At 44.4% G+C, this 22,588-nt stretch overlaps 1 protein-coding gene across 1 annotated transcript; it reads left to right on the top strand.

Moving 5' to 3' along the window:
* Nucleotides 1-22,282: 22,282 nt before the first annotated feature.
* On the top strand, nt 22,283-22,588 carry LOC136495620 (uncharacterized). The gene has a single exon (XM_066491503.1). It carries the CDS (start codon nt 22,283-22,285, stop codon nt 22,586-22,588), a length of 306 nt encoding a protein of 101 aa, XP_066347600.1.

The raw sequence follows: 22,588 nt of genomic DNA, 5'->3' as shown, positions 1-22,588 counted from the left end.
CAAAGATAAAGAACTTAGAAATCAAATTATGAATGAAGCCCATTCTTCAAAATTGTCCATCCATCCTGGTAGCAGTAAAATGTATCAAGATCTCAAGCTGTATTATTGGTGGACCAAGATGAAGAAAGAAATCGCAAGCTTATGTGGCAAGGTGTGATAACTGTTGCAGAGTCAAGGCTATTCACATAAGGCCCGGACTATTGCAGCCACTATCTATTCCTGGCTAGAAGTGGGAAGAAATTAGCATGGATTTTATTGTTGGATTACCCACTACCAAAAAGAGTTGTGATTCTATCTAGGTTATCGTAGATTGTCTAACTAAATCTGCTCACTTTATTCCGGTCAAGTCTACCTATCATCCTCACAATTATGCTGAGATTTATTTTCAACAAGTGGTGCGTCTCCATGGTGTACCCAAATCCATTGTTTCGGATAGAGGACCTCAGTTCACGGCTCGTTTTTGGGAGTGCTTACATCAGAATCTTGGCACTCATCTAATCCGCAGTTCTGCCTATCATCCGCAAACATCAGGACAGACTGAGCGTGTTAATCAAATTCTTGAAGACATGCTTAGAGCTTGTCTTATCTCTTGCAAAGGCTCTTGGGAAGACTGGTTACCTCTCGCTGAATTCTCTTATAACAACAGTTATCAAGAGAGTATCAAAATGGCTCCTTTTGAAGCTCTTTATGGCCGCAAGTGTAGAACTCCTTTGAACTGGGTGGAACCCGGAGAAAGAAGATTCTATGGTATTGATTTTGTAAAAGAAGCCGAAGAGCAAGTCCGAACTATATAGAAGAATATGACTGCCGCTCAGGCCAGACAAAAGAGCTATGCTGACAAGAGGAGAAAACCTATTGAGTTTGAAGTAGGTGACCATGTTTATCTGAAGGTATCCCCTATGAAAGGAGTCAAGCGTTTTGGAATTAAAAGGAAGCTTGAGCCTCGATATGTTGGACCCTACCGCATTATCGAGAAAAGTGGAAGAGTAGCCTATAAACTCGATCTACCCCGTGAGATGGGAGCTATATTTCCAGTATTCCATGTGTCCCAGCTGAAGAAGTGTCTTCGTATTCCCGAGGAAAGAATAGCAACAAGGAAAGTCAACTTGAAATCTGATCTTTCTTATGAGGAAAAGCCCGTGCAAGTTCTGGATACTCAAGAAAGAGTGACTCGTACACGAGTGGTTAAGTTATACAAGGTAGTTTGGAGTAATCATAGTGAACGGGATGCAACCTGGGAGCGGGAAGATTATTTAAAAGAAAACTATCCAGCTTTCTATGTTAAATGGTACGCTTTCCAAATCTCGGGACGAGATTTTTCTAAGGGGGGAGGGCTGTAACACCCTAGGTGTTTGGCTTCCACTAATTGCATTTCATTTCATAAGCATGTGTATCATCTATGTCATCATTTCCATTGTCACTGAAACATACATATGCAACATTCGCACATTCTGTTTGTTTCGTATTGGGGTGCTTATGAATGATAGTAGTGCAACATATGAATGCAACATAAATTTCTCATACCTTGAAACATGGCAACATGGTAGAAATATGACAAGTGTAGAATAACAACCAAGCCATGAAACATATGAAACATTTCAGTTGCAACATATGATTGAATTGTTTGTTTTAATTGTTTTATTCCATGTGATCATGAGAAGTGGTATAACAAGTTTGTAAAGTGGTTGATTATGGTCTAATACACCTTAACTACACTTAGGTTACTTGTTGGGACATTGTTCATGTAGATCAAAATGACCCAAATGCCCTCAAGTGTAAGTTTGACTTGAATTGACCCTTGGAGTCTCATTGTTTGACTGTTTAAAAAGTGCAACTTAGAGACCTTGCATGGCTGTGCACTCTTTACAAAAGTTGTAGCAAATTTATCAAGGAACAAAAGTTGTTTTATAGCCAAGTCATGAAAATGTGTGGAACATGGTCAAACATGGCCCACAAGTCTGAGATACATGCTGTTTTCAACACTTAGAAAAATATTCTAAGTCATAGTGTTTTCCAGTTGCATCAAGCCAACTTTAGCTTCATGTAACTTCGGATCCATGGCGTGTTAGGTGTCGGTCATTGAAAAGAAATAGTAGAGGGAATATCGGTCTACAACTTTGATGTTCAACTCTTCCACTAACTCGTCACGAATTAAGTGTAGATCGTCAGTCAAAGTATCGCTGTCAGGCGTCGGCTTAAGCAACTGAATCGGAGCTACAGTGACTGACAAATTTCAGATTTCAGCCAACGCGTGGGGGACACTCGTCGCCGGCTTGCTGTCGCGCTGGCCACGCGCCGTGCGCCTCCTGGCGTCACAGACGCGCCTTGAAGCCACCCCGCGCGCCTGCCGAACGCACTCGTCGTCCCATTTCGTTTCTCCTCGCCTCCCACCGCGCGCAGCAACCGAGCCGCTGCAGTCCGCCATTGCTCCGCCTTCGCCTCGCTTGTTCATCGCTGCAAAAACGCGCCGGCCATCTCGCTGCTAGCGCCGCCGTGATCTCCTCTGTCACCCCCACCCCTCAGCCAGGTCAATTGCGCCTTGGTAAGGATGAATCCGTCAACTTCTTCCACCACAGCCATGGCGGAAGTTCGCCGGAGCTGGCGCTCCACACGGCCAGATGTCCGCGCGACCTTTCCACCCCTCCTATGCCTTGAGTTAGGTCCGGTGAGCCCGACTGAAGCTGTAGAGCCACCCGTTAGGACCGCGACGCCGTATCATCGCCGGGGCTGGCCGTGCCGTGGCCGAGCGCCGCCGTGCTCATCGCCACCCCTCCAGCTGCGTCCTTAGCTGCAAAAGATGGGCCCCTTAGGTCCGCTAGGTTGAGGCGAACTCGTAGGCACCGTTGGTCTCGCCGGTGAAGCCACTGACGGCGAGTCCCGCCGTCGCCGTCGCTCCTCCCCTGTTTCCTTCGCTGACGCGCGGGCCCTTCTTGTCAGCCGTCGCGGTTCAGGCGGGAGCTCAGCGTGGGCCGCGTCGTGTTGGGCCGCGCCAGCGCGTGACTCGCGGGCCGCCGTTACGTGGGCTGGCCCAGTTGTGGCTGAGTTGTTTTTCCGATTTTGTTTTATTTATTTATTTCACAGATTTATGTACATCTTGAAAAATATGTAGCTCCTAGTATATAGATCCAAATGCTTTGGTTCTAATTTTGTTAAGTTCCTGGTCATGTCTAGTATTTAATTAAAATATAACAGGAGCACATGTTTTAGAAAACTTGGATGAATTAAATAGGAGTTTGAAATGTGTTTTTAGAAGCATGCAAACTTGTTTGAATTTTATCTTGAGTTTCTGTGGTCCAAAAATTATGAAATTTTGTGGGTCCTCTATTTTGATTTAGTAGAGTCTCTGGTTAAAATTTCAGAGCTAGTGCATGTGTAGTTTTTAAGTTATAGAATTTCCTTTTATTAATAGGTGAATCTTGTGTGAATTTTCATAATTTTTCTATAGATCCAGTGAAGGTGAAATTTGATGGGTGCTATTATTATGCTAGAAGGATGCTAGGAAAAATGGGAAATCTGTTGCTTGACACTTTTCATTAGGATTTCTTAATTATGCCATTTTAAGCCATTATGCCTTATCATTTTTATGTAGACTGTTGTACTTACTCAATGGCTTTGAAATTTTTATGGTAGTCTATGTGAAGCATGAGATAGCTACTGTAATTTTTGTAGATTTTTCTGAATAGTTTTACTATATATTGCTTTAATCACCTAATTAACTAGATAAATTAGAAAAGGGTATTAAATAATTTATTTAGAAGTTAGCACTAGACTTTCTGATGTTTCTTAAGTATGAAAAACAAGTTGGTAAACTTGGTTTGGTCAAATTAGACTTTTGCACCATCATTAAATAATTAAGTTAGCAACCCTGTCATTGCGGGACAGATTCTAGGTCTACTGGAATTGGATTCGGTCAACTTCAGAATCATGCTTTGATATTTACAAAGGAATTGTAGAGAATTTCATAAGCTTTCTAGAATGTCCTCTTGCGAGTCAATTGGAGTTATAGAACTCTGGTTATGATAAAATTAAGTTACTACTTGTTGCACATGAAGCTTTAACTGTTATTTTAAGTATGTCTTTACTATTCTAAGTTCATGGTACTGTTCCTAGGTGTTAGGCCTTTAACTGAAGATGAGCATCTTTATCTTAGGTTATGCAAATTAGGTAAGTTGCTCTTGTTATTTAAGTTGGATACAAGCTTAAAGTGATTTGAATAGAGCTAATTACTCGGTAAACGAGTGTCCAGTGATGCTTTCGTAAACACTCACTGTGATTCATTCATCATGCATCATGTCATTCTTATGCATTCATGATATTTATATTGTGCATCGGCATGCAATAGGTGTACCGGAAGGAGTAACCCTGCTGGAATTCGAGGAGCCGAGCGAGCAGCAGCAGCCGACACCGGAGATTCAGGAGGAGCAGCCTTTAGGAGAAGTGCCAGACGAGGTCGCTGTTGAGTGCCCTGACCACCGTCCTTGCAACTTTGTGAAAGGCAAGCCCCGGAGCATATTAAGCCTCCTATTTTCCGAACTACAGTTACAGTATTATTATTATATATATTGTTGCATTAAGTTTAGGTGTTGGATGCAAACACTTGCTGCATTGGTTACCCATTCCTTGTCCAGATATTGTTACCCTAAATCCTATATAGCTCAGGCTCGAGTAGTGCTTAGCCCTGCTTAAACTCGGTAGAAGTCGGGTGATTTCCTGTCACCTGCGAGATATAGGATGATACATGTGGCACGGTTGGCTATATTTGCTATCATGGAAAAGAACCAGTCTTAATTTGAAATGAAGACCGGACGGAGGCTTGCCGGTTTGCAGTGACTCCGTCTGTGTCGATTAAGGACTGAATCTTGGAGCCTTTCCTGTTCATGTTGAACGCATGCCTCCCTCTTAGTTGGCCGGCCTGAAGACCGACTGCGAAGCCGAGTAGCTCAACTCAGGCCGGGAGTCGATAAGTATAAAGTACGCCTCGGAAGGGAGCCGTAGGCGTGAGTCCAAGGGCAGGTGATTTAAAAGTCCTGGTCGTCCTGGCAGAAGGGTAATCCCTGAGAGTGCTGGCGCTGATCAAACCCGCGAATTTGGTTCCTGAGTTGTACCAAAGGTGACCTACGGCTACTCTTGCAAAGTATGCCAGGGTGAGAGTTAGGAATACCCCCTCAGCTGAGTTGTAATTCGATTCGAATCGCCGTCTCTCCCGGTTAGTGAGAACTTGACGGGCTTATCTCCAATGTTGACACTAAATAACTTAATGGTTCGGAAATGATGATACGATGATGACAGCCTTATTATACCTGCTATGGTTAATATTGTTTGCTCCTAATAAGTGAGTGCTCTAGTACAGGTGCTAATCTAGTAGACATGTAAATAATGATAAGCTTGATGCTAAGTTTAAATTGGTTACTGTAATCATAAGCTCTTTTATGCAACTGTGTCAAGCTAGCCCACCTGAAAAGCCTTGCATGATCCTTGGTGTCTTTATTTCTGTTTTTGTCGGGTAAGTCTAGCTGAGTACCTTCTCGTACTCAGGGTTTATTTCCCACCTGTTGCAGATGACCAGTTCTACTTTGGTTGTTGCAAGTACTGCCTTCTCCCTGCTGGGGGTGAAGACTAGACCATTGGGCGCGGTCTCTACTAGTTCTCGTACCTGATAATGCTTTTGTGGGACATGACTCTGATCTTGGCAATGTATTTGAAAACTATGATATTTTGTACTAAGCTATGTTGCTTCCGCACACTCAAACTTGGTTTGTAATATTTATTTGAACTCTGATGGATGTAATTCGAATGCTACTTATGAAATGTTGTAACGGATGATGTGTTGTGTTGAATCATTACGATCTTGGTTTGTATGTCGAGAGTTGGTTGAAATCCTTCGTGATTTCCGGACTACCGGGATTATGGGAGCCTAAGTACAGGAATTTGATCGCTTCGGTGATTGTTTTTGTACTTACGTTCTTATGATTTGGTCGGTTCTGTTACAGAGAAGCTTCCCAAACAAGAAAAAGAGGACATGCTACAATTGTGGAAGCACCGATCACTTCATTGCCAAGTGTCCATATGAAATCAAGGACAACAAATACAAGAAGGACAAGAAAGAGGAGAAGGCCGACCATAGAAAGAGTAAGAAGTACATGGGAGAGGCACACATTGGGCATGAATGGGACTCAACTAAAAAAAGCACAAGTGAAGATGATGAGAAGGTTGCAACTATTGCTATTCACAAGTCATCCCCTACACCAAGGCTCTTCAATGACATGTCCGATGTTGACTACTACTCCCCTCACATTTGTCTCATGACAAAGGGTGAGAAGGTAAAATCTAAATCCAAGGCCAAAGCTCCTCCACCTCCTAGTGATATCTCTAGTAGTGATATTAGTGATAGCTCTAGTGATGATGAATCTAGTGATGAAGAAATTGATAAATTAACTAAGAACTTAGATGGAAAGACCAAACTATTCATCACTAAACTAATGGAGGACTTAAAGAGTATCCAAGCTGAGCTAGAATCTAGAGAGGAAACTCTTATCCAACAAGAGGATCTCTACATTACTAGCAAGGAAGCTCTTGCATTAGAGAGAAGTGAGGTGGAATCCTTGCGCAAGGCCTTAGCCAAAGAACAAGTGGACCATGCTATCACAAAGAAAAAAATATTGCTCTCAAGAAAAAGTATTGTGACTTAGATGAAAAGCACAAAGAACTTGAGCTACAATATAACATTATTTGGGATAGCAACTCACATCCCTCTAAGGCAAATGATGCCTCTACTACCTCCACTAGTCAAGGTTGTGAAAAATGTTATAATATTGATTTGAATGCTTATTCCACTAACCTTGCAAACATGAAGGCAATGAGAAAAGAAATTGGTAGACTTAATGAGATCATTAGCAAGGGTTGCTTGAGTGGTAAGGCTCAAGTAAGTGACAAGAAGGCAAATAATTCAAAAGTGCCTCAATTCAAGCAAGGGAGACACCCCTTAATCAAGCATGGGCTTGGGCACACTCAAGGAGCTAAGACAAATGGAAGAAAGATCATAAATGGCTATGAGTGTGTCAAGTTTAAGAGGAAGGAAAGAGTTGGTACAGATCCGCCTGCATAGACAGCGGTAGTGTCGTAGTCCAGAGCAGCAGTGCCACACCATGGTAGTGTCACAGTGAAGGCCGGCTGTGCCACTCCCCACAAAAATGGGAAGGCTACCAATTCTATTCCTAATCAAACTAAGCCCAAGAATAAGATGTCCCAGCAAAAATAGGTTCTGCAGAAGCCAAAAGAATCAGTGTGGGGCACTATGAACAAATATGCATACCAACCAAAGTTTCAACCACCTCGACAAAGCTTGACTTTGTGTTTTGTTCTAAGGAACATCAGTAGTGGAAAAGTGGTTGCCAAATATGTTGGAAAATAAGCCAACACATATAGGAATACTTCTATTTGGGTTCCTAAATTTCTTGTAACTAACATGCAAGGCCCCAAGTCAAATTGAGGACCTAAATCAAGCAACTAAATCTGTTTTGTAGGCATACTCCTCCAGTGGATCAAGTTGGGTGCTTGATAGTGGATGTACAAATCATATGACTAGAGAAAGGTGCATGTTCTCATCATATACCCTGAAGATGGACTCAAATGAAAATATTCTCTTTGGAGACAACTCTAAGGGGGATGTGATTGGTCTTGGTAAAGTTGCTATAACCCTTAAGCATTCAATTACAAATGTTTAACATGTTGATTTGTTAGGTTACAATTTGTTGTCTGTCGCTTAATTATGTGAGATGGACTTCAATTGTCTCTTTACGGATAAGGGTGTGGAAGTCTTTAGAAGGGGGGATTCCTCTATTGTCTTTATGGGTCATTTAAAGAACAAGCTTTACCTAGTTGATTTCAACAAAAGTAAAGCTAATCTTGAGACTTGTTTAGTGGCAAAATCTAGCATGGGGTGGCTTTGGCATCACCGACTATCCCATGTTGGGATAAGGAACTTGACCAAACTTCAAAAGGACGAACACATCCTTGGGCTAACAAATGTTCACTTTGAGAAATATAGGATATGTAGCGCTTGTCAAGCTAGAAAGCAAGTTAGCGTACCTCACCCACCAAAGAGCATCATAACCACAATGCAACCATTGGAGCTCATACACATGGATCTCTTTGGACCGGTTGCCTACCTAAGTATTGGGGGTAACAAATATGGTCTTGTTATTGTTGATGATTATTCCCATTTTACTTGGGTATTTTTCTTATTTGATAAGTGTCAAGTTAGAGACAAAGTGAAGACTTTTGTTAGAAGAGCTCAAAAGGAGTTCGGTCTCCCCATCAAAAAAATGAGAAGCGACAATGGGACCGAATTCAAGAACACCCAAGTTGAGGAGTTTCTTAATGAAGAAGGCATCAAGCATGAGTTCTCAACTCCATACACCCCTCAACAAAATAGTGTAGTAGAGAGGAAGAATCATACACTAATTGATATGGCAAGGGCAATACTAGATGAGTACAAGACGCCAGACCTCTTTTGGTGCGAAGCCATCAACACCGCTTGCCATGCCATCAACCGCCTCTACCTACGCAAGAAGTTGAAGAAAACTTCATATGAGCTTCTAACCGGTAACAACCCAAAGGTGTCCTACTTTAGAGTGTTTGGATGCAAGTGTTTCATACTTAATAAGAAACCCAAAACCTCTAAGTTTGCACCTAAAGTTGATGAAGGTTTTCTTCTTGGTTATGGATCAAATGAGCATGCCTATCGCGTTTTCAACAAAACCTCTGGGAGAGTTGAAATAGCGATAGATGTGATATTTGATGAATCTAATGGCTCTCAAGTGAAGCAAGTTGATTCAAGTGTTGTAGGAAAGGAGGATCCACCATGTAAAGCAATCAAGCAATTAACTATTGGTGACATAGACCATAAGAAGACAAAGTCACTGAAGTGGAGGTTCCTTAAGCTGCTGATGAACAAAATTCTGCTGACGTATCTAATGCTGAGGGGGAGCCGACTCTTGCTGTAAATCAGCAGAGCGACAGTGCCACACATAAGAGCGGCAATGCCACACTCTGATGTAGACTAGGCTCGATCTTCTGAAAGGTATGATAGCGTCAATTGGTGGAGACTCAACGTTCACGATCTAGGCTTCGAACCAAGATTGATTCAGACCCCCATAACTATTACACCACTGCTCCGTTGGTTATCAACCACACGAATGCGATTGACCTCGCCAAGAAGGCTTTCCTACAAGTGAATCGAGAACACAAGTAAGAATGGGATGAACGCAATCTAAAATTGCAAATAAATATGAGGCTTATAATAACAAGGAGTTCAAGTCTTTATTCGAAAGGACAAATCGCCACAGGCGAATAAGATCAAGAACTGGGGCCCTGGTTCACAGCAAGCAGCCTTGGTGACATAGTTGTAGCAAAACGATGTCTGTTTCATGAGGAAATCAAGAACTAAATAAAACTCAAACCCTAAGGAGAGCGATGGCTGCTATTTATAGAGTCTTGGGCATCACCCCCCTAGACGCGCCCCCTAATGGGCCCAAACACGATACACGGTCCAATGGACCAAAAGACGGTGTCGTAGCACCTTGGTAGATTCTGGATGCTAACTTGTTTCGATGATTTTTGTTGATTCCAAAGGGCTTTTGACATGAGACCACTTGCATTGGCTTCCTTATCAAATTACCTTTCCAACCATATGTGGATCGTCGAAAACAGAGTCTAGATGCATCTTGGGTGACCAGGTTAAGGCAGACTGGCCCTAGAACCCGAGATGGGCTCCAACTTCAGTTGGACTGGGCCTCCACCATGAGAAAGATGAATTGGACACCCATGCTGGACCTCCTCCTGTCCTTGGCTTGTATGTGATGAAGAAATGTTGTCCTCATCATCCTCCCTTTCTTGAATTAAAGTCATCCTTGACTGAAGTAGATCGTCTCCTCCATTGGATGACAGCAACGATGGCTCTGGAAGAAGACGTTCAACCTGGCGCCCAATCCTTCGCAAAGGCGGCTGCTATGGTGGCTTCTTGGCTAGGAATTCATCCTCCTCCTACAAAAGGTTAGTACCAACAAGAGGTATAGCACTAGAAGCAGGACCAAGTGGACATATAGGCGATGTATAAGTTAAAGCATAACAAGATTCATCATGATCAGCAAGAACAGATTTAAGAGCAAATAAAACTTCTTTCATGTTACTTGATGGTTCATTTGTTGGTTTGTTAAAGTCTTTATCATGGCCTTTCTTTTTCTTTTCAACAAGTTCCTTTTCATATTGCACAATTTCAGCAGGAGTTAAAGGAAGTAAAGCAATGGTCTTTCCCTTAAATATAAAAGTATATCTATTTTGCCTACCATGATGTAGAACATTATTATCATATTGCCAAGGGTGGCCTAACAAAAGTGAACAAGCTTGCATAGGCACGCCATCAAAATCAGCATAATCATGGTATGATCCGATAGAAAAATGCACACGAGCAGATTATGTTACCTTTGCCTTACCACTATTGTTGAACCACTGAACATGGTATGAATGTGGAAGAGCACGTGTAGATAAACCAAGGGTCTTGATAAGCTCAGAACTTACCAAGTTATTGCTGCGCCCTCCATCAATTATAGCACGAGCACGGAAATTATTGATAATGAGGAACATTTGAAACAAATTGTGGCGTTGTAGCTTGTCTACTGGCTCAACTTGTGTACTCAAAACACACTGAACAAGGATTGATTTATAGTTTACAGTGCATGTCACACTATCAATTACCTCATCAAGATCTTCAACACTATCCGCAAACTTATCTGCATAAAGATCAGTTGCAAGTGCAAATTCATTCTCTTCATCACTAGCACTAGCATACCCACCATCAGCAGCAGCAATATATGCACATTTGCTAGGGCATTCTTTAGCAATATGTCGCATGCCCTTGCAGCGGTGGCAAACAATTTTAGAAGAGCTACTAGAGGAAGGTGTAGCAGATCCACTAGAAGAAGGTGTAATAGAAGGACTCTTCTTTACAGGCGTTGGTGGTGTCTGCACATCAAAAAATTTACTCACCTCGGTTGGACATGAAGGAGTGGATGGATTCGTGGAACGCCTAGGTTGTCGTCCCTATACTTCCCTTTCAGCTTTAAGAGCATAATGATATAACTGGGAAAATCTAGTCCATTCTTTATAGTCAAGAACATCCTGTATTTCATGACGTAAACCTCCAAAAAATCTAGAACACTTATCTATTTCATCCTCTTGTATGTTACTACGTGCTAGACCAATTAAAAGCTCCTGGTAATATTCCTCAATTGTCTTACTACCTTGATTTCAACGTTGTAGTTTTAATCACAGATCATGCTGATAGTATGGAGGAACAAATCTCGATTTCATTCGTCGTTTAAGTACAGTCCAGGTTTGAGGTATTTGAGCATTAGCATTAACATTATTGCAAATATCATTCCACCAGAAAAGAGCAAAACTAGTAAACTCACTAGTAGCAAGTCTAACTCTATATTCTTCAGGGACTTGATGGGAGCTAAATTTTTTTATCTACAACCATCTCCCAATCTAAATATACTTCAGGATCATCAGAACCAGAAAAAATGAGGTATCTTAAACTTGGTTTTAGAGAAAGGATCATTATTACCTTGGTTATTACCTCCCATACCACGTCGGTTAAAGTTCAACCGATTATGGTTACATGCATCCTCAGCACGTCGTTGAGCATCGGCTTTAGCCTCCTCGTTGCCATCATCCTCCTCAGAGAGATCATCATCATCATCTTCATGACATGGTTCAGGATGTCGTTGTTCAACATCTTCAATCCTCTTGGCCAAGTTGGTGATTTGTTGAAGGATCTCATTGAACTTGTCATCAAGAACGGCACGAAGCTCATTCTTAGAAACACAGTCATTGAAATCTATAGGTGTGTCCCCATTTCCTTTGCCGCTGCCTTCTGCTTTTCCTAACATGGTTAGTAGAAAGAAGAAGACAACACAAATAGTACTATCCCTACCAACTACTTAGGTTGTGGACAAGGAAAAATAAGGCACTCAACTCTCAAGCGTCTTACCACGGTCTTACAAGTGTTCTTACCAAAGCAACAGGCGGTGTAATCGGTCGGTGACTGTGATACCATTGTAGCTTGAGTATAACAATTACAAGGCAAACCTGTACTTGGTTAGAAGAAAGTGGAGCTTGGACAGGCACAATATAGTAGCAAGGAATAGCAAAATTCGCAACAGAATAGCAAAGCTAAATAAGTATCCCAAGTACTTGTCTTAGTTGCTGGCCTACTCATGTTCCAAGTATCAGATGTATTAAGTGATGTGAACAACAGGAATATGATTAGGAACAAGGCAGAAATCAGCACATGCAAACACAACTCAAATGGCACTCTCTATGTGCTCCTCTAGATATTGTTTCACTTTTGCTCCTCTCTTTTTTCTCTATTTTTGGGCTGTCGTTGTTTTTTGGGATTCTTTGACTTTTTCATTTTATTTTTTTGATATTTTTTCTTCACTTAGGAGCACAAAAGAAGTAATCACAAAAAATATAAGCTTAAACAAGTGAAAGGCGTGGCCTATGGAAATTTTAGAAGATGTGCTCAAAATCGACAAAAAGCTTGTGACCACGAAAAGAGGATCTTGTGACCAGTTTTTGACCAAAATAAAAATCTCCGACCCCGACAGAGCAAGGATGGATGGATCCAAAAAAATTTCTAATCGATTTTGATATATGGAACATTGAAATCCAAGTTCGTATGCAAAAACTAGACCAGTTTTATGAACTGACTCCGAATTAGAGGACAAAATGGGAACAATACGCGCAAAATTGGTCACAGCAGCAAGGATTTTATGGAAACAGTGAAGACAAGTATAACAAATTAGATGGCATGGACTAGGGTTTGATGGATACAAAGGAAACACAGCAAGACTTGAAGGTGTTCATGGATTATGATGAAAAACAAAGGGAAAAACACAAACTGGACTCAAAAACGATCTAAAACCAGCAACCAGAGCTTGACCTTGGGCACAAACTCAACCACGCGACATAGAGATGAAATTGCATGGCACAACGAGGCTATAGGATAGGGAATATGTGGCGGTGTATATTTTTTTGGCTTTTTGTGGACTATAGATAATGCAAAAATAGTAGCAATCTAAAGGGAAAAACAAAGTTATACCTAATGGGCAACAAGGTCTCTAATACCACTTGATGTAGACTAGGCCCGATCTTCCAAAAGGTATGATAGCGTCGATTGGTGGAGACTCAACATTCATGATCTAGGCTTTGAACCAAGATTGATTCGGACCCCTGCAACCATTACACCACTGCTCCATTGGTTATCAACCACGCAAACGCAATTGACCTCACCGAGAAGGCTTTCCTGCAAGCGAATCGAGAACACAAGCAAGAACGGGATGAACACAATCTGAAATTGCAAATAAAAATAAGGCTTATGATAACAAGAAGGAGTTCAAGTCTTTATTCAAAAGGACTAATCACCATAGGCGAACAAGATCAAGAATTGGGGCCTTGGTTCACAGCAAGCAGCCTTGGCAGCATAGTTGCAGCAAAACGATGTCTGTTTCATGAGGAAATCAAGAACTAAACAAAACCCAAACCCTAAGGAGAGCGATGGCTGCTATTTATAGAGTCTTAGGCGTCACCCCCTGGCACCCCCTAATGAGCCTAAACACGATACACGGTCCAACGGACCAAAAGACGGTGTCGCAGCACCCTGGTAGATTCTAGATGCTGACTTGTTTTGACGATTCCTGTTGATTCTAAAGGGCTTTTGATACGAGACCACTTGCATTGGCTTCTTTATCAAATTAACTTTCGAACCATATATGGATCATCGAAAATGGAGTCTGGATACATCTTGGGTGACCAGTTTTAGGCAGACTGGTCCTGGAACCCAAGATGGGCTCCAACTTCAGTTGGACTGGGCCTCCACCATGAGAAAGATGAATTAGACATCCATGCTGGACCTCCTCCTCTCCTTGGCTTGTATGTGATGAAGAAGTGATGTCCTCATCACACTCTCCCTAATAGCAGCAGCAAGTCCAACTCTGATTCAAGGATAGAACCTACAACCCATATTCGAGCAAGAAGATAATGAAGATCCAAAAGATGGACAAGAGGCCATTGATCATCCAAGGCTAAGGCAAATAATACAATGGGATCATCCCGTTGACAACATCCTTGGGAGTCTTCAAAAGAGGGTAACAACTCATTCACATTTAGTAAACTTTTACCAATATTACTCATTTGTTTCCTCTCTAGAGCCTCTTAAGGTAGAACAAGCACTTGGAGACCTGGATTGGGTGATGGCCATGCAAGAAGAGCTCAATAACTTTGAAAGAAACCAAGTGTGGACTTTGGTGGAATGACCCAATACCTATATCATTGGTACCAAGTGGGTCTTCCACAACAAGCAAGATGAGAATGGAGTGGTGACAAGGAACAAGGCAAGGTTGGTTGCTCAAGGTTTCACTCAAGTAGAGGGTTTGGACTTTGAAGAAACATATGCACTGGTGGCAAGACTTGAAGCAATTCGAATGCTTCTAGCCTATGCCGCTCATCACAATTTCAAGCTATATCAAATGGACATGAAGAGTGTATTCCTCAACGGCCCCATTCAAGAACTTGCCTATGTTGAGCAACCACTAGATTTTGAAGATCCCAAGTTCCCCAACCACGTCTACAAACTCCAAAAGGTGCTCTATGGGCTTAAGCAAGCACCAAGAGCATAGTATGAATGCCTTAAGGAATTCTTACTTAAACAAGGCTTTGAAATAGGCAAAACCGACCCTACCCTTTTCACTCACAAAGTTGGCAAAGATATATTTGTGTGCCAAATATATGTCGATGACATAATATTTGGTAGTACTAATTAATCTTTTTGTGAGGAATTTAGTAGGATCATGACCAAGAGATTTGAGATTTCCATGATGGGTGAATTGAAGTTCTTCCTTGGATTTCAAATCAAGCAAGTGAAGGATGGAACTTTTATTAGTCAAACGAAGTACACCCATGATATGCTCAAGAAGTTTGACATGGTGAATGCCAAACCTATCAAAACTCCCATGCCAACCAATGGATATCTTGATCTCAACATTGAAGGGAAAGCCAAAGATACCAAGATATATCATTCCATGATCGGCTCTCTACTTTATTTGTGCGCATCTAGGCCCGATATTATGCTTAGTGTGTGCATGTGTGCTAGATTTCAAGCTAACCCGAAAGAGTGTCACTTAGTGGCCGTTAAGAGAATCTTGAGATATTTAGTACACACTCCTAACCTTGGTTTGTCGTATCCTAAGGGCTCTAAGTTTGATCTACTTGGGTATTCGGATTCTGATTACACCAGTTACAAAAGTAGATCAAAAAAGCACTTCGGGGACATGTCAATTCCTTAGACGATCCCTAGTGTCTTGGAGTTCTAAAAAGCAAAATTGTGTATCCCTTTCCATTGCCGAGGCTGAGTACATTATGGCCGGTGCGTGTTGTGCCCAACTACTTTGGATGAGGCAAACTCTTCATGATTTTAGATATCATTTTACCAAAATCCCATTATTATGTGACAATGAGAGTGCCATTAAGCTTGCAAACAATCCTGTTAGCCACTCTAGAACCAAGCACATAGACATCCATCATCATTTCTTGAGAGACCACGAAACCAAAGGAGATATCGAAATTCACCATGTGAGCACCAAAAAGCAACTAGCCGATATCTTCACAAAGCTCCTCGATGAGTCAAGGTTTTGTGCTTTGCATAGTGAGCTAAATATACTTGATTCTCGTAACGTGGGTTGAATTTTAGCATACCTCTATTTGATAAACTAGTATCTAGGCAAAAGAGTTGAAAAATTTCATATTGTGCATGAAAATGATTTATAAAAGGCAACTTATGTATCATGATCATGGTCTGTATTGATCATTTGTTTCTGGTCATGGTATATAAGTGATATGTGTCCAGATCTTATACAGAGAGAGTCATATAGATTATAGATAACTCCCACTATTTTGGGGAGTACAACAGTGCTGTGCCTGCCGTGCAACAGTGCCGCTCTACGGCAATGCCGGGCTAGGCATGTGGCAGTGCTGCACTTTGAATCTCAATTGAGATTCGGCCCAAATGGTTGAAAGGTCCTAATGGCTAGAGGAGGGGTGAATAACCTATTAAAAATTTCTACAACAACACTTAGCAAACCAGTTAGACAATTATAAGATGAAGCAAGTGTTGCACTAGCCTACTAAAAATGCAAGCCACCTACCACAATTCTAGTTTCTATAGTTTCTAACCACACAATGGCTATGTCACTATACTAAGTTAGTGTGCTCTCAAAGGCTAACTAAAGAGCCACACTAACCAAACTAACAAGCTCTTACAACTAGCTACACTAAAGAGCTTGATAACTAGTTTGCGGTAATGTAAAGAGAGTGAGCAAGATGGTTATACCACCGAGTCGAGGAGTGAACCAATCAATCACAAGAATGAATACCAATGAAGACCAATCACCTTGGAATCAAATGATGACACAATGATTTTTTACCGAGGTTCATTTGCTTGCCGGCAAGCTAGTCCTCGTTGTGGTGATTCACTCACTTGGAGGTTCATGTGCTAATTGGGATCACACGCCAAACCCTCAATAGGGTGCCACACAACCAACACAAGATGATGATCACACAAGCCACGAGCAATCCACTAGAGTACCTTTTGGCTCTCCGCTAGAGAAAGGTCAAGAACCCCTCACAAGCACCATGATTGGAGCCGGAGACAATCACCAACCTCCGCTCGATGATTCTCATTGCTCCAAGCCATCTAGGTGGCGGCAACCACCAAGAGTAACAAGGAAATCCTACAGTGAAACATAAACACCAAGTGCCTCTAGATGCAAACACTCAAGCAACGCACTTGGATTCTCTCCCAATCTCACAAAGATGTTGAATCTATGATGGAGATAAATGGGAGGGCTTTGGCTAAGCTCACAAGGTTACTATGTCAATGCAAAATGGCCACGAGGGTGAGCTAGAGCCAGCCATGGGGCTTAAATAGAAGCCCCCACGAAATAGAGTCATTGTACCCCTTCACTAGGCACAACACGGGGTGATCCGATGCTCCGGTCAGATCGACTGGACGCACCCTACCAGCGTTCGATCAACGGATGGCTGCCACATCATCCCTCTCTTCAAATACTAAGCGCCCGATCCCAACGGTCAAGTGATGACCAGACACAGCACAATGCCACAATTGGACATAGGACCCCAGCGCTCGGTCACTTCCAGTAAGGTTCTAGCTATGACTGGACGCGTTAGTTAGATAATGACCGGACGTAGGACCCTAGCGTTCGGTCATTTCTAGTAAGCCTCCACTCGTGACCAAACATGTCCGATCAAGCCAGATTGGACTCACCCAGCATTCGGTCACACACTGTCTCCTCTGTGCATTGCCATGTTAGCAGGACTGGACACACTCATCCAATGTCTGGTCACAAAGTGACCCAGCATTTGGCCACTCTATGAAATCCTGTCTTTTCTATATAGGGCGTCGGTGAAGTTTCTTACCCTTGCTCAAATGTGTCAACCACCAAGTGTATCACCTTATGCACATGTGTGTTAGCATATTTTCACAAACATTTTTAAGGGTGTTAGCACTCCACTAGATCCTAAATGCATATGCAATGAGTTAGAGCATCTAGTGGCACTTTGATAACCGTATTTTGATACGAGTTTCACCCCTCTTAATAGTACGGCTATCGATACTAAATGTGATCACTCTCTAAGTGTCTCGATCACTAAAACAAAATGACTCCTACCACTTATACCTTTGCCTTGAGCCTTGTGTTTTTCTATTTCTTCTTTTCAAGTCCAAACACTTGATCATCACCATTGCATCACCATCATCATGTCATGATCTTCATTTGTTTCACCACTTGGAATGTGCTACCTATCTCATAATCACTTTGATAAACTAGGTTAGCACTAAGGGTTTCATCAATTCACCAAAACCAAACTAGAGCTTTCAATCTCCCCCTTTTTGGTAATTGATGACAACCCTTATACAAAGATATGAATTAAAAATCAATTGAATCCATGTTGCTTGCCCAAGTATATTTACCATGTGTAAAAGGATATGGACAAGTTTCATGAACTCCAAATGGTAGCAATTGCTCCCCCTACATATGTGCTAAGAGTTTGGATTATAGCTTACACATATGCTTAGATAGGAAATATAGGAGACAATGTCTACCAAATGATGCTGTCGGGTTCATAAACCTGGGGTCCCTCGGGGATCGGCTTCCATGCCAGGGCTTGCCCTAGGAGGACGGCCTTTTTTTCTTCTAGACCGGCCCGAGAGTCTAAATTCAATAGACCGGAGCACTCGCTTCAGGCCCTGGCCACCTTCGACCCATCTTTCCGACTAGAGCACTAGCTCAGGCTCAAGCCAACTCCAAACAGCCTCTCCGATCAGAGCGCTAGCGTTAGGCCCCGGCCGCCTTCACATGGCCTCCACTCGAAAAGCTTGACTCGAGGACTGCCTCCGACTCTAACCCTATGTCTCCGATCGAGGTTCATAGCAAACCCTGCCCATCGCTATTCTCCGACTAGCGCGCCAGAACCGATTGGGGCCATCCGACTGGGGACGCTCGCTCGGAAAGAACCAGAAGGCGTATGAAGGAAGGCAAGACAGGGCTCGCAAGTCAAACCACGGCACCAGGGACCATACCCTGTGGAACAGTACTTTGCAACCGCCCTACCACAAATAGTATTGTAGGCGCCGACATTTACCTCTACAGTATTGTAGGCACCGGTCAAAACACCCATACAGTAAGACCCCCCATGTGCCTCTGGGCGTCAATAGTGTTGTGGGCTCCAGAATTCACCGTATCAGGCGAATGTGGTAAAGCCATGCCTCCTGTCGGTGAGACAGCATTTTTGCAGGTACCGACATCCTCCAGTCTTGAAGAAAGCAGCTCAACTCCCACATGTACCTAACATTCTGTAGTGACATCAATAGTATTACGGGCGCCCACCATTGTCTCGTCCTCGTCGGTGTGGGCAACAAGGCTTAGAAATATCCATACTCTCTCTCCCTCTCACTTGTAAAGCCATCCCCTTCTTCTATAAAAGGGGATGTGCTCCCTCCAAATACAGGCAGTTAACCCAAGTCAACTTCTTCAAGTTCAGGTTTAGGGTTGGACACTTCGTTCATAGCATAGCTCCTATCAATCTTGGCCCTTCCGATCGGACCGACCGGACACCCCATCTCTCTCTCTTGTTTGTAACCCCACTATAGACTTTGAGCATCTGGGCTCAGGAATAAAGTCACCAATCAACCCACACTGGATGTAGGGCACGTTGCCTGAACCAGTATAAATCCTGTGTCATTGAGTGCTAGGCCACCTCTGATCACAACGTTCAGCAAAACTACAAATATTTACTAGTTGGTCACTTTCTATACCGATAGTTGGCACCATCCGTGGGGAAGACGCTATATGTTCAACACTTTTTTGGTAATCGAATGGCCCATTTTTCCGCCACCCCCGCCGTGGCGGGCTCAGGCGATACGATTCACTTCAGTTCGATGGAATTTCCCGCACTCTCGCCCACCGAGATGCGGGTTCCACCCATCTTCGAGCCTTCCTAGGCCTTCCGCTTCGGAAGCCTGGACTTCATCGCCGACCGGCTCGGCGTACTCCACCTCCGTGAGGAGGCGCATGTTCTGGCACCCATCAAAGGGGCACCCTCCATCGACTCCGGGATAGGTGACATCAACGACGTGACATCTATGCTTCTATCCGAGCAAACTCTCTACTCAAACCCTGCTATAAGTAATACGCGTACTGCTACTTACTCTTCATTTACTATCCCCAATCGAGCACCCAGAGAGACTGTGTCGTCCACGCCAGCAAACACAACACGATTGGTTCCCCTATGGCCCCGCGTCCTCTGAGGATACATATGCCTGGGGACTCTGAAGGGTGCTGGCGCCTTTCCCCCTCACATCCTGAATTCGTGCGAATGGCAGGCTGCGCTCCTGCCGCTTCCCACTGAACCCTTGGATGGTGAGGGCGTGAGCGATGATTCCAGCGTCGACGACATGGCACCACGGCCACATCTGTCCTAGGAGTGCACCATGGTGGACGCTCTGGGACAGCTGCTGGTGGTTGTGGAACCTGCACAGACTCACATCCCTTGCGTCCATGCAAGCGCACACCGAGGAATTGCGATAATGGCGGCAGAACCAACTGCCGCCTGCGCCGGCTTAGTCGGCCCAGCACGTCGCACCCCATGCACATGGCCTAGTAGGTGGTGCCTAGGGTCGCACCCGTTAGGTCCAACATGACATCATGAATGAGGGAAACGATGTCCCACAATTCGCCCGGGCTGGCCAAAATATCGCTGCTGCAACGATGCTTCTACGCGGTGTTCCCGAGCTCGTTGACCCTCAGGAGCGGGCAGTCTACCGAAACCTTTGGGTTTTAGTAGAAGCCACCGCCGTCCAACAGGCAGAAAGCTCTGCGTCATGACCCCGACGCGTGCCCTCTCTCCCCACCAGGGGAACGGGGATGTGCCAGATGGATCGCTCTATTAGCTCGCTGCTACAGCCACTGGGACTGGCTCGGAGTGTGGTAGTCATGCCACTGGTCCGACCGGGCAACTGCTCCGCACCTACCATCGGTACACGAGTGGCCCGATCCGCACTAGGACGCCCATAGCGCCATTGGCAACCAGCATTGGTCCCAACGTAATAACGCTATCCACAATACGGCGGTAGGTGCCATGAATCCTAGCCAAACCATCGAGGGAACCGGTGAAATGCACCCCTGGCACAGTCGCCGGCCGAACTGACCTGGAGCCCCAGCCCTGAGGGCCTAGGGCCTCGGGCCTTCAACCAACGCATCTAGAAAGCACCGTTCCCACAGCTTTTCTAGCCTGCCCACCAACATCACCAAATACACTAGGGAGACAAACCCAGACATTTGCCTCGAAGATGTCCGGCTCACCTATCGAGCTAGAGGAGTGGATGATGACTTCATCATCATTCAATATCTTCCCATTTGCATGGGGGAACATGTTCGGGCGTGGCTTGAATTCCTTCCACACGACAGCATCTACGACTGGGCAGGACCTCAAGAGGGTCTTCATCGGGAATTTCCAGGGGACGTACATTCGAACCGGGGAACTCCTAGGACCTCAAGAGCTATTAGCAAGAGCCCAATGAGTCCCTATGGGATTACATCTGTAGGTTCTCCCAATGATGCAACTCCCTCCCTGACATCATCGATGTAGACATCATCAGCGCGTTCCTCTTCGGGACAAACTGCGAGTCCCTTATCCACAAGCTTGGCTGCTTGAAACCCCGTACCACCCATGACCTGCTTGACGTAGCCACCAACCACGCCTCCAGGTGAGGAGGCGATCGGAGCGGTCTTGAGTGGAGGATGGGACAAGGTCAAAGCCAAACGCATGGACCCAGACGAGGGCCCCTCCACGTAGAGGGGCAAGAAAAATAAAAAGGATTGATGTCGGTCAGACAGCGCCTCACTGGTCGCCACGTCTGATCGCACAGTCAAGCAGCCCCATCAGGGACTGCCTGACCACTTCAACAAACTCATGGACTGGTCTATGCCCCAACCACGCCTACCCTATCAAACACCTCTACAAGGAGTGTGAGCTCCTCAAACATTTCCTCTGTCAAGCTGGTGGGCCAAAGGAGGGAGACTGGCAAAGAGGCAGCACCCAAGAAGGGAGGTACGACAGGCAAAGACGTGGATGACTTCCCTAATGTTGATGAATGTATCATGATCTTTGGTGGATCTGATGCCGTCTAGACCAAGCGACAGCATAAGGTTCGCTATCGAGAGGCATGCACCGCCGAGTCAGCCATCCCCTCCTTCCTCAGCTGGTTGGAGTCTCCGATCACCTACAATCAGAGGGACCATCCCTCCCATGTTGCAAGACCAGGATGCTATCTGCTCGTCGTCGACCTCATCGTCTGCAAGAAGTGGCTTACGAAGGTGCTGATGGACGGTGGCAGCAGCCTCAACATCCTGTACATCGACACCCTCGATGCCATGCACATCCCCCGATCGAAACTCCACCCGGTGGGCTCCCCCTTCCACGGGGTAATCCTAGGAGCACAGGCATACCCGCTAGGGTAGATCAATCTACCCATCACTGTTCGGTAGCCGAGCCAACTTCCGCTCAGGAGGTCCTCACCTTCGAGGTGGTGGACTTTCTAGGGTCCTACCATGCCATCTTGGGGCGACCATGCTATGCGAGATTCATGGCAATCCCCAACTACACCTACCTCAAGCTGAAGATGCCAGGACCAAATGGCATTATCACTATGAGCAGCGCATTCTCGCACGCCTTCACGTGCGACCACGAACACTACGAGCTCGCCACTACAGTCGTCAACTCGTCCGAACTCCCACGGCTTGGGGAGTCATCGGTCCCAGCGGCCACGGACTGTAACCAATCAACTTCCTCGTCGGCCTTCTACCCGCTCGAAGAAACCAAGATGGTGGGAATCGACCCCACCAACCCAACCAAGACAGTTTGGATCGGGACCCAGCTCCCGACCAAATAG

The sequence above is a fragment of the Miscanthus floridulus genome, chromosome 12 (assembly GCF_019320115.1).
Source record: "Miscanthus floridulus cultivar M001 chromosome 12, ASM1932011v1, whole genome shotgun sequence".
NCBI lineage: Eukaryota > Viridiplantae > Streptophyta > Magnoliopsida > Poales > Poaceae > Miscanthus > Miscanthus floridulus.
The sequence above is the reverse complement of the archived record's forward strand: the minus strand, read 5'-3'. Positions and strand labels throughout refer to the sequence as shown.